This window comes from Ursus arctos, unplaced genomic scaffold, assembly GCF_023065955.2.
Source record: "Ursus arctos isolate Adak ecotype North America unplaced genomic scaffold, UrsArc2.0 scaffold_16, whole genome shotgun sequence".
NCBI classification, from domain to species: domain Eukaryota; kingdom Metazoa; phylum Chordata; class Mammalia; order Carnivora; family Ursidae; genus Ursus; species Ursus arctos.
Genome location: NW_026622830.1, coordinates 50,478,514 through 50,490,455, shown reverse-complemented (window position 1 = coordinate 50,490,455; position 11,942 = coordinate 50,478,514). Strand labels below are relative to the sequence as shown.

Genomic DNA, 11,942 nt, shown 5'->3' with positions numbered 1-11,942 from the left:
AGCCTGTGCTTTCTCCTGTCTGCAGTAGGGATGTTGACTGATGACTCAAAGGCATACAGTTCTTAATAAAGCCTATTCAGAGAGAGAAAGGCTGTGGTGGCTCAGCTAACAAGATGTGTTGAAGTGACCAGTGCTTTCTCATTTCACCCCTAAAGGCAATTGTACTTTCAATCCTAGAGCCTTTTTCTGGGTGGGCCCTCAAGTCCCTTTTCTTGCACAAGTTCCCGAAGGGATGGGACTCTCTGGTCTGAGCACCAGACCCTGATCATCCTAGTGGTTCGTGGTGTTGAAGCTGACTCCATTGCCCCCCACACCCCCCTTCTCTACCTGGTGGGAAAAGGAATCATCCCTGTCCCTGGATGAGGCCCACACGATGCTGAGGCTCCGAGAAGGCACAATGGAGCGTTTCGTACAGTCCCTGGTGCCATCCTTCCCAGATGGGAGCATCTCAACCACCTCAACGATCTTCTGCATGTACGAGATGTTCAATTCAGCCACACAGGTCCTGGGCCAGCAGTTCAATCGGTGAGTGCCCACCCCATGCACAGCACAGGGTGAGCCTCCCATCTACTGGGTGTACATCTCGGGAATGGCACTACCCCTCTCTGACCTTCCCTTTCCTCTTCTGAAAAGTGGGGTGGTTAAGAGGATGAACCTCATACAGTTACTGTAGGAAATCATGGGAGGAAACATGGCACGGGCTACTCTGGTGCTTGGCTCTGTAGAAAGGGCTCCTGGACGTGCTGGGCATCTTCTTGCTTAATAGTTCTCTCTCTCCGGTCAAGAAGCTCTCAAGTGCAACCCTCACAGGCCGGTGGCCCTTCTGGGTTGACGAAAGGAAATGCAAAGCAGGCAGTTTCCCCATGTGCAAAGGACTTCTGAGATTCCATCTAGATGGTTCTGGTAGTTGTCCTTTGTGTGAGCAGCTCAGGGGCACACTGGGAGCAGGCAGACCAGCCCACGGGCCACTCCGGATTTGGAAAGTGCGGGCTGGGAAGTAGTCATTCAAGAATGTATATTAAGCACCTAGGAATGTGAATGGAGAGAGGAGATACAGTGTCTGGGTCTCAGTTCTAGTCAGAGGGTCAGATAGGCACTCTGCACACCCTAAGCACGCATGTCCAATGGTTGTTAGATGTGATATCTTCGTAGCCTCCTCTAGCTTTGAAAGGATCCACCAAGAGCTGGATCATAGGACAGATGAAATGATCAAGTAAAACTGGGACAGGGGTTTGGGTCCAGAAGCAGGGCTGGCTGCCTCCACAGAGCAGGGTGGGGGACTACAGGGGTGGTGGCTGGGGAGGGATTTGCCGAACCAGGGATCTCACCGATCTCTTGATTTCCAGTGGGTGGGCTTCATCTGGGGGGCTTCATGTGAAGAAGCAAATGAGTCAAAGAAGGCTGTGGATGGGGTCCCGGGCCCTCTGGGCGGCAGAGCACAGTCTGGGCTCAGTGGGTGCCTGAAACACCCATCCCTTTGACGGTCCCAACTTGCTCTGCCTGCCCCTCCCTGCTGACCACCCCAACCGGGGCCAAGAACCGAGGGTGTGCTGAGCCGACCACTCACAAATCTGCCTCCAACCTGAGCCTTGATACTGGTGTGCATGGAGGATAGAGTAGACCAGGCCCATGGCCAGGTAGAGGAGAGGAGAAGTGGACAAACCAGACTCATTCAGGTTTTCTGGAGGACCAGGCCTCCCACTACGAGGGCAGCTAGAGAGGGGTTGGAAGGGGGCTGGGGCCATCCTCTGGGACCCATACAGAAAGAACGGTGCTGTGGGAGTAGCATGTGCAATGCAAGGCCAGGCCTCTGACTCTGTTCCACATATGACTCTCCCCAGCACCCTGTCTCCCTTCTTGGGTACCTGGCCTGACCAGAATTTGCAGGCTATCTATCAGTCCCTGGGCTGTGACCGTGTCGAGATCAAGGTGGCCTATGTGCATGGGGCCATGGTTCTGAAGTGGCATGCCTGGGACCTGACAAACCATGTCCCCCTTCTCCTGATGCAGCGGGAACTTCTGGCGCTCACTGAGGCAGAGGTGGAGGGTAAGGGGGATGGCAAGCTGGGAAGGCTAACTGGGATGCGGTTCATGGGCTGGGTATTCCTTTCAAGGCCATGGGGTCTGTCCTGGTTTTGCAAAGGCATACGGAAAGTCAGTGATGTGGATGAACCTTTCTCTGTCTCCTGCCCCAGTGCCAGCTCCAGGGCTCCTTCCAGCGGCAGAGCCAGGAACAGGGCCTCCTATAGAGCTAGAGGCGACCCCGGCTCTGTGTCAACTGTCACCTGCGGTGTCAGAGCCAGCCTCCCCTCCGTCAGCTGTTCCAGAACTGCAACCCGTGCTCCCATCTTCTGCATGTGTGCCGGGTGCTGAGCAGCAGTCAGCTGGACCACCCTTTTTGCTAGAAAGTTTCACTCAGGCAACAGCCACAGAGCCCACCGCGGCCCCAGAGGCTTCCTGCCACCGCTGTGTCACCCCAAAGAACCAGCTGGGTGAGGAGAAGCCCGACCTCCTGGACTTCCCTCCCAGGCTGGTGGCAGAGCAGCTCACGTATATGGATGCGGTGAGCAGCTGGGCTCTCAGGGTGGGCCAGGGGCAGGCCTTCCTTCTGCTCTCACCTGCCCCACACCTGCCTTTCCCTGATGTGGACTCCTATGGTCTGGGACCAAATCTCAGCTCCACCACTTCCCAACCCTGTCAACCCATCAAGGTGCTTAGCCCCAAGCTTTCACTGTCCAGCTGCGGACTGTAGCGAGAGACCCTGATAAGCACTGATACGGAGGTACTAGGGAGAAGAAATGAGCCAGAATGGAGAGACCAATGGGCAGGCCCTGGTCCCGTGGGTGGAGGAGGGCAGCTCCCTGTGTTCAGTCAAGTCCATGGGTCACCCACTCATGTGCCTTGGAGGATGAGTACCCTCAGCATTGATTAGGCATCTGATGTGTCCATGAGGACAGGGCAGACGGAAAAACGTGTGGTTGCAGCTCCCGTGTGAGAATGTGCATCTGAAAGGGGGGAAGGACCAGGGGGATGACCAGTTGGAGGGGAGGGGAAGAAGCCCCCTTGGGTTGGACCACCTTGCAGTGCCACCTGGAGCTGGGAGTTCCTGAGCATGATCAGGGTGTCAATGCCCTCCTTCCTTCCCTTGCTCTGTTTGCTCCTGGGTCATTGTGTACTGGGTTCCCTCAGGGAAAAACAGTGGAATGAAATCCACGGTCTCCAACCAGGCTCAGGCCAGATTCTCAGCTCCCTGAGGTCCAGCTCTGACCTGTGACCCCTACGTAGGACATGAGTCTGGCATGGGAAATGGCTGGGTGAACCAAGGTCCGCCTGTTCTCTAGGAGCTGTTCAAGAAGCTGCTGCCCCATCAGTGCCTGGGCTCCGTCTGGTCCAAGCGCAACAAGCCTGGCAATGAGCACCTGGCACCCACAGTCCGGGCCACTGTCGCCCAGTTCAACGGTGTGGCCAAGTGTGTCATCACCACCTGCCTTGGCAACCCAAGCATGACAGCCCGGGACAGGGCCATGGTGGTGGAGCACTGGATCAAGGTGGCCAAGGTATGCAACGGGAAGCCCAGCCGAGGTGCTCTCCTGAGTCTCGGGCACTGCTCTTCCCTTGATCAGGTCTCAGGGTGGAAGGCCCTGGTCTTTGCCCTAGGGACTGTGCAGTCCCTAGGCTCTTCCGTCCAGGGGCATGCTGACCTTGCCTTGCATGGCCCCATGCTGGGATGCTCCGTTTCTGCCTGGCTCCTTCCTTGGAGTGAGTAAAATCTTCCTCCTCCTCTGGGCCTCACGTGTGCCCTTCGGCAGGTCCCTGGACAGCGGCTTCCTCCAGCAGGAGCACTTTCCCCTGAGGGGGACTGAAGCTTGAGAGCCAATCAGGTGCCGGCTCCCCAAGTGACAGCCCATTCTCTTCCCTCCCCAGGCCTGTCAAACCCTGAGGAACTACTCGTCCTTACATGCCATCCTCTCGGCTCTGCAGAGTGTCTCCATTCACCGCCTCGAGAACACGTGGGGGAAGGTTTCCAGGTGAGTAGGCCTCTCTCCATGGAGGGACCAGGATGGACGAGGGAGCTCCCAGAGGCTTGTCCTCTTCCCCCTCAGGCAGCTTGGACCTTCTGGGAGGTGGCAAACCCCGACCACAGGACCTGGGCTGGTGGGTGGGTCTCTCAGCCTCCCTGGTGAGGAGGTCACCATGCCTCCCGCTTTAGAAATCAGTTTTGCCAAATGTCCCACACGGGGCTGAGCTGCATTAAATCTCTTCACGTGTTTCCTTGACAGCCACTAAGTTCTCTGCCCATTTGAACCCCAAATTGACCCAAACAGCGTTTCTCAATGAATATGGGAAGGGAGGCCCAGGACGAGCCACATGAGAGCTCCCTCCCATGTCCTACAAAGACCTTAGTGCTCAGAGGATCCCAGAAGAAACCCTCAACCAGGCAGGTTGACACTCTGGGGTTCTCAAAGAAAAGGCACTCGCACTCAACCCTGCCACATTATTCGTCCATTGATCGTGCCTCCCTTGCCTCTCTTCAGGAAGCCATTGAGGATCTTTCAAAAGCTGTGCAGCAAGGACACCGCACAGGGCAGGAACCTGCTCATCAAGGTAGCCTGGAAGGTGCAGGTCTGGAAAGAGAGGAGGGGTGGGAGGGAACAGGGTCCTGAGTGGATGAAGTCGGGAATGGTCTGAAGCATTCCTTGGGGAGGGGAAGCCTTTGTCATGAATGTGGCGACAGCCTAGGTGAGGATGCCGTTGGCGGCGAGGGGGCAAGCAGGTGGTGTCCAAGCAGACTCCCTAGCCTAGACACCCTCTCTCTCTGTGTCGACAGCTGGTCCAGGTGGGGGCCTTTACAAACCTGGAGAGCCCAGAGGACAGACCTGTGCTCAGTGATGGGGTTGGGCTGGGTTGAGGGCCACAACAATGATGAGAGTAATAGGACCCTGAGTCCTCAGGAGACCATGGGAGATAGGTGGAGTTGTCACGTTTCCCGATGAGAAAACAGGCTCGGGGAGGCCAGGCTGCAAGCTCAAGGTCACACATGGAGTGAACGTTGGAGTGAGTTGTTCTGGAATCACTCACGGCCTGCTTCTGGATAATGGGGCCTCAGGATCAGTATGAGTTAGGTCAGATGTCTAGGTTCTGAAGTCCAAGATGGTGGGGGCAAGTGGCCTGAGGGTATGATGGTCTCAAGGAACTTGTCCTTGGCCCTGCAGGAGCGACCATCCAATAGATTTGCCACCCTGGTGATGGCCCTCCGGGGAGCCCAGAAGAGGATGCAGAAGAAGGTGAGTGTGCCTGAGGCCCAGGGCCTCCAAAGTCAGAGGAGGAGGAGGGCTCCTCCCTGAGGGCTGGAAGCCTCCCAAAAAGGAAAGATCAGGAAGGGGGGGGTCCTTCCCACTCCAGCTGCGGCTCCTGGGGCCACAGCTTCTACAATTCTTATTTCAAAAGGACCAGGAGGAGGGTCCAGAGTGGTCCATAGAGAATGGGTTTTGCGGGTGGGGAGGGACCGACCTAGTGCTCCATTCCCTGGCATTTTTGAAAAGCAGGCCCTGAAGGTGATGAGGAGGAGTCTGATGTTCTGGGGGGGGAGGGGAAAGGGAACCCGTGGGGGGGAGGCTGCTAAGGGTCCTAGGCTGCTCCACGTGAGCCCCTGGGGTGCTAGGAGGCTGGAGCATTTTCAGTGGAGGGTCCCTGTGGACACCAGAGAGCAGGGACTCATCCCAACCCTCCCCCTCATGACACAGGGTGTCGTGCCTTTCCTTGGCACTTTCCTCACCGAGCTGGTGATGTTAGATACCGCCATGGAGGACTATCTGGAGGTGGGTGAGCCTGAGGATTGTGGGGGAGGGACCAGAATCCGGAGGTTTGGGAGCAGAACGCCCCTGTACTGAGCCCTGAGCTCTCAGGACTCGGCAAACCTCCCGTCATGACAGCCTCACGGCTACCCTGTGAGCCTGGGGGCTGTTGCCCATCTCAGGGATGAGCGAGGTGAGGCTGCAGTTAGGCCACGGCTCCCGGTGCCGAAGACTGGTGAAGCAGCAGAGCTTCCTGAAGGCAAAGCTGCATGAGGTCTGTCTGAGTGGACCTCAGCCTCCCCCGGTGAGTTTGCCCGTGGGGGGAGAATGAAGTCAGGACCCTCCACGTCAGCAAGCACCTCAGTAGCCGCAGCAGCCCCTTCCTGCCTGAGGCTTCAGCCTCCCCTACTGTCTTCCGAGAGGGTGGTGCTGCAGGGTCCCGACCTGTAGCCAGTCCATCTGCCCCATGTCCTCCTTTCTCTGGACCACAGAGCCTGGCCTAGATCCCAGGCCCACTATCTGTGTATGCACGGCCCCCTCACGGGTCCTGGCCATGGTGCAGCATGAGAAGGGATGGGAATCAAGTGCTCCTAAGAACCAGGGGCCTCATTCTGATGGACTTTGTCTGCATTCCAGGAGAATGAGATCAACCACCACAAAAGAAATAAGGTGAGCATATGTGGCGCTTCCCGCAGGGAAGGGTAGGGAGTGGGCCTCAGAGATGTCCCTGGGAAGAACATTGCTTGGCTCCATCCCCTCCACCTCACATTTCCTGGGATCCCTTGAGAAGAAAGCAGTGCAAGTCCCATCCCGTTAGGAGATGGGGACAGAGCATGGCATCCAGGAGGACTTCCCGGAGGAGGGGCTACTGATACTCAACTCTGAGAACAGGTGGAGACCGGATGAATCTGCAGGGAGGAGGATGGCCATGTGTGCCAGGACCTGGGATGGGTGCCCGGTCCCGGTGCTCAACCCTCACCAGACCCTGCAGCTCCCCGCCCCCCCCCCCCCCAGGCTCCCTATACATTCTGTGCTTCTCTCTCTGCTCAGGAATACCAAGTCATTACGGACATCATGCTGCTCCAGGTGGCTGCCGAGAATTACACCCTAGAGCCCGAGGATCCTTTTTGGGCCTGGTTCCAGGCTATGGAGCCGCTCAGCGAGGCTGAGAGGTGAGGCCCATCAGGAGCTGGGTCGGTGAGGTTCGGGGTGGACTCTTTCTGCTGGCCACTCCTGGGATCCTCCTTCCCTGGGCAGCCTCAGGCCTTGTTGCCGGGGCGCCAGACTCCAGCTGTGGGCAAACACTGGCAGGGACTCTTGAATGGAAGCTCCTGGGCAACTCACAGGTGTCCCTCTGTCCTTAGCTACACCCTGTCCTGCCAGCTGGAGCCCCGGTCCTAGCTGGTCAGCAGCACTCAAGAAGGAGAAGAACTGGCCGCAGTCAACCTCAGGACTGAGCAAGTGTCCAGTGGCCCTGCAGGGATTCCTCAGCAGCTGCATCCTTGTGCCCATTGTCTCCACACCCCTTCCCCCCATCTATTTCCTTATGTAGGGGGCACCATTTAGTTGTTTTAAATAGTACCGTGATAGATTTGCATGTTAGGAGATTAAAGCCCTTGTTTTGTTTTAGAGCCCATGTGTGTGGTTTGGGTCTTTTACTTCCTGCAGTAATGGAAAACTTGCACAGACTCTCATATTCGTTCCTGACCTAGGAAATCCCCCAGAGTCATCAGCTACTGTACGTGGGAGGAAGGAGAAGTGCCAGCCCTTCTCCCTAGCCACTGGAGGGCACCCCCAAATCCCCCTTACTCAGAGCACGGGTCCATTTCAGTCAATGAATTTGGGCAAACAGCAGAGACAGCCCCTCAGAACTCCTGAGATTTAGAGGTTGCAGGGACTTTCCCAGGAATAGCAACAACCACTGAAAGTGGGAGTCCTTAAGACTTGTACGCCCCAGAACTCCTTCCTGCCCCAGGACTGGGGTTGCCTTTCTCCGCTCTAAGGCCAGGAAGACTGTGTCCTGCTTCTTCCGTTGAGATGCTTTTTTGGTTTTGTGTTTGGTTTTGTATTGCCCCCGTATTTGGAACTTGTCGTATTGTAGTTCAATCTCTGGAACTGCATCAGCACCTAGTGGGGAAAAACACGGAAGGAGATCAAATCCTGCGTGTGAAGGGGACAAAGCCAGAGGAAGATAATTTGCAGATGGACTCAGGGCAGGCAGGACTTTCCAGCCTCAGTCTCCCCGTTGGCCGTTTACCAAGTTTGTAATCTTTCTGGGATTCTTGTCAGTGATCTCTGGATTCCCTTTCCTGCTTGCTTTGTGTGTTGGGAAAAGATGGGAGGGGTACCTTAAAGGGCACACCTGAGCCTGGTTCCATGAGCATCTATGCTGACCTAGGAGCCAGGATTTCCAGCCTTCGTGCATCTCCTTATGCAGTTCTTCTGAAGCAGCAGTTCCCTCCAGGCCCCAGGCTCTGTGTCCGATCCATGGTAGCCACTGTTCCCTGGCTGGCATCTGGTGGATCAGGGATGGGTTCTCTCTTGCCAGGATAATGGGTCATATCGTTTTTTTTTTTAAGTTTTTTAAAACTTATTGGACAGAGAGCGATAGTAAGAGATTGAACAGAAGCAGGGGAGTGTGAGAGGGAGAAGCAGGTTTCTGTTGGAGCAGGGAGTCTGATGCAGTCCTGCATTCCAGGACCCTGTGATCATGACCTGAGTCGAAGGCAGAAACTTAAAGGCAGAGCCACGATGGTGCCCCATGGCCCATATCCTTGACCAGAGAAACCCACCCTCTCCTTGGTGGTCAAGGGGACTTTTAGGTCCATGTTGTTCTGAAGTCCATGTCTCAAACATTCTCTAGTTTACACACTTAGTCTCAGTTTCCACTCTTACACCAATTTGTCCAAAATTGGGTACTCAGCTTGAGCCCCCAGACCTACTGAGTCCCCTGCACATTGAAAGTGAGGAGATGAGAAGCATCTAGCATGCACGTGGTTGCCAAAACAAAGCAGAGGTAGGAATACTTCTATCAGACAAAACAGAATGAAAAAAAAAAAAAGAGTAGTAAGACACAAAGAAGGACACTGTGTCATAATCATGGAGACAATGCAACAAGAAGATAGAACAATTTTAAATATTTAGACACCCATCATAGGAGGACTCAAATACTTTTATAAAATAGTTAATAAGCGGTGCCTGGGTGCCACAGCGGTTAAGCGTCTGCCTTCGGCTCAGGGCGTGATCCCGCCGTTATGGGATCGAGCCCCACATCAGGCTCTTCCGCTATGAGCCTGCTTCTTCCTTCCCACTCCCCCTGCTTGTGTTCCCTCTCTCACTGGCTGTCTCTATCTCTGTCGAATAAATAAAATCTAAAAAAAAAAAATAGTTAATAAAAAACAGCAGGCAACTAATTGACTGTAATGCAATACAGTAGGGGTTCTAACACCCCACTTCTATTAATGTGGACTTGATCCAAAATGAAAATCAACAAGGAAACAGTGGCTTTGGGTGATGCACTGCTTTTAACAGACGCATGCAGAGCATCCCGTCCTAAAACAGCAGAACACTCATTCCGTTTGCGTGCACATGAAACGTCCTCCAGAACAGATCACTATTAGGCCACAGAACAAGTCTCCACTAATTAAAAAGATGGAAATCATAGCATGCATCTTTTCTGACCACAATGCTATGGACTAGAAATCAACCACAAGAAAACACCAGGGAAGACCATGAATACATGGAGGTCAAAGAACATTCTCCCAAACGATTAGTGATTCAAGCAGGAATTCTAAGATGAAGTAAAAATTAAATGGAAGTAAAGAACAACGATAAGACATGGGTCCCAAAACTTTGGGATACAACAAAAGTGAATCTTAGAGGACGGGTTACAGCAATACAGAAGCAAGAACAATCTCCCATCCCATCACCTGACACAAAGGGATCTAGCATAAGAACAGCAGAGAGCTCTAGAGCAGGGGATCAGCCTTGGCGCGTTGGAGCTCTTGCTGTTGGGCCCATGCATAGCTTCCGTCCTTGCTCAATTTCCCGGCAAGGATGGTGTTCTTTCCCTTCTTCCAGAAAAATTCCCATCAGGGCCACTGGAGAATCAACCCTTTATGGAATTCTAGAATGCTAGAAACTGCCAAAAAGGCCCAGGAAACAACCATGCCTTCCCCATTTGGTATACCAAGGTGCTGATTAGCTTTCTCTTTGGGGAACATTCAACAGTGGTTTTTTGAGACATCATCTTAGGCCCGGATCCCCTGAGGATCTCATGAAAATACAGATTCTGATTCAGTAACACTGGGAGGGACCTGAGACTCTGCATTTCCAACATACTCCCAGCAGATGCCGAGGCTGCTTGTCCACGGACCACACTGAGAACAAGGAGCCAGCGGGCCATTCGACAAAAGTTATCTGTTTCACCAGTGAAAACAGAATTTTCAGCAACAGTTTGGCTACAATGAGGAGGCCTTTTTATTGTCAGGAAGATAAACAGCCAGGGCAGGTCTTTGTCCACATCGGCAGGCCTCTCCTGCTCTTCTCTTCCGGGGTATATGGAGGCAGGATGGAAGGAGGTCAATAGTTTATGAGCTTCTTTAGTTCAGTGGGTTTCCTTCCTGTGCCCTCCCGTATCTCTGCGATGTGTGCAGAGCACATAGTCCTTTCAAGAGGGGTGGCCGAGGCTGAAAGGGGGTAAGGTGGGAGCCTGAGCTCCTGAGTCAGCCCTGACACGTGGGCAGAGGCAGGCGCTAGGGGCCACTCTGTGTGTGGTGCACGGGCTCACTTGGAAATCCGCTAAGTGGGGCAGATGAGCCTGAGAGGTGTGGCATAAGACACTGCTATAAACTACACTGATTTCCCAAAGGATTTTGCAAGTGCTCACAAAAGTTTGAACCTGAGCCCTGTGAGTCCTTTAGGAACAGGGAGATTATGGTCAGGCTTTGCCACAGCCTAAGGGTGAGAACAACAGGGCCTTTGTGGAGTGAGGCATTCATATTGAAGATAAAATATTAGCTGGGTGGTCCGGGATAATGAAGGCATTTATTACCCCGGCCAAGCACAGGTATGTCAGCCTGATCCTCAGACTGCCTGTGCAGAGTCTGGGTTCATGAGGTCTCCAGAGGGGTGAGGCTGGCCACGTAAAGAGTTGGGATAAAGGCACCAATGACCAAAGCGGCTCAGGAGGACGAAAGAGTTGTGACCTGGGGATACAATGGAAGGATGGAATACCATTGCCCTGAAACTGAGACCGGTTTCCAAGAGCGTCCTTATAAACTCTGAACGACAGAGAAAATGGTCTCAATCCAGCCTCACAGGGAAAACACGTACCAGAAAAACAATGGACATCTATGAAGGGTTTAGGAAGCCAGGTGTCCCAGTGACCTGAGCACAGGCCCACAGTTGGCATGTGGGAGGACAAACCACTGGGTTGGCCATGACCTGAAAGTGACCTTGGAGCAGCCCATTGCCTTTCATTTTCCTCGTCTGCTGGGGACAGAGGTTGACTCTAGGTTCCGGAGTTGGCAGGCCTACAGCAGAAGGCAGATCAAAGTACATACTTACTCCATTCCATTCTGTTTACAAAAGATAATTTGGGGGCCCCTGGGTGGCTCAGTCAGTTAAGCGTCTGCCTTCAGCTCAGATCATGATCCCAGGTGCCTGGAGTCAAGTTGCACGTCAGGCTCCCTGCTCAGCAGAGTCTGCTTTTCCCTCTCCCTCTGGCCCTGCTCGTGCTCGCGCTCTCTCTCTTAAATCAATAAATAATGAAAAAATATTTTTACAGAAAGACAATTTGGAAGCCTTGGTGGAATACCTCTCTAAGAATGCCAGTTAAGGAGTAGAATTTTCCAGAATAGGAGTACCAAATGGGCCAGGTACCACACCCCCTTATCAGCTCTAGGGGAAAATTTTTTTAAATTTTTTTATTATGTTATGTTATTCCCCATACAGTACATCATTAGTTTCTGATGTAGTGTTCCATGATTCATTGTTTGCCTATAACACCCAGTGCTCCATGCAATACGTGCCCTCCTTAATACCCAGCCCCGGCCTAGCCCAATCCCCCACTCCCTCCCCTCTGAAACCCTCAGTTTGTTTCCCAGAGTCCATAGGGGAAGACGTTTTTAAACAAACACAATTTGA

General features: G+C 53.6%; 1 protein-coding gene and 1 long non-coding RNA gene across 2 annotated transcripts; both read left to right on the top strand.

Annotated features, from left to right (window-relative positions):
- The first annotated feature begins 3,347 nt into the window (after nt 1-3,347).
- On the top strand, nt 3,348-6,464 carry LOC130543831 (ral guanine nucleotide dissociation stimulator-like). The gene is made up of 5 exons (XM_057312820.1): nt 3,348-3,557; nt 3,925-4,028; nt 4,536-4,605; nt 5,214-5,285; nt 5,745-6,464. The coding sequence occupies exons 1-5, from the start codon at nt 3,504-3,506 to the stop codon at nt 5,889-5,891; spliced, it is 447 nt and encodes a 148-aa protein (XP_057168803.1). The 5' UTR covers nt 3,348-3,503; the 3' UTR covers nt 5,892-6,464.
- Nucleotides 6,465-6,849: 385 nt separating this feature from the next.
- LOC130543835 (uncharacterized) lies at nt 6,850-7,424 on the top strand. Its single transcript, XR_008959497.1, has 2 exons — nt 6,850-6,967; nt 7,160-7,424. It is a non-coding gene; the product is annotated as an uncharacterized LOC130543835 (long non-coding RNA).
- The last annotated feature ends 4,518 nt before the right edge of the window (nt 7,425-11,942 follow it).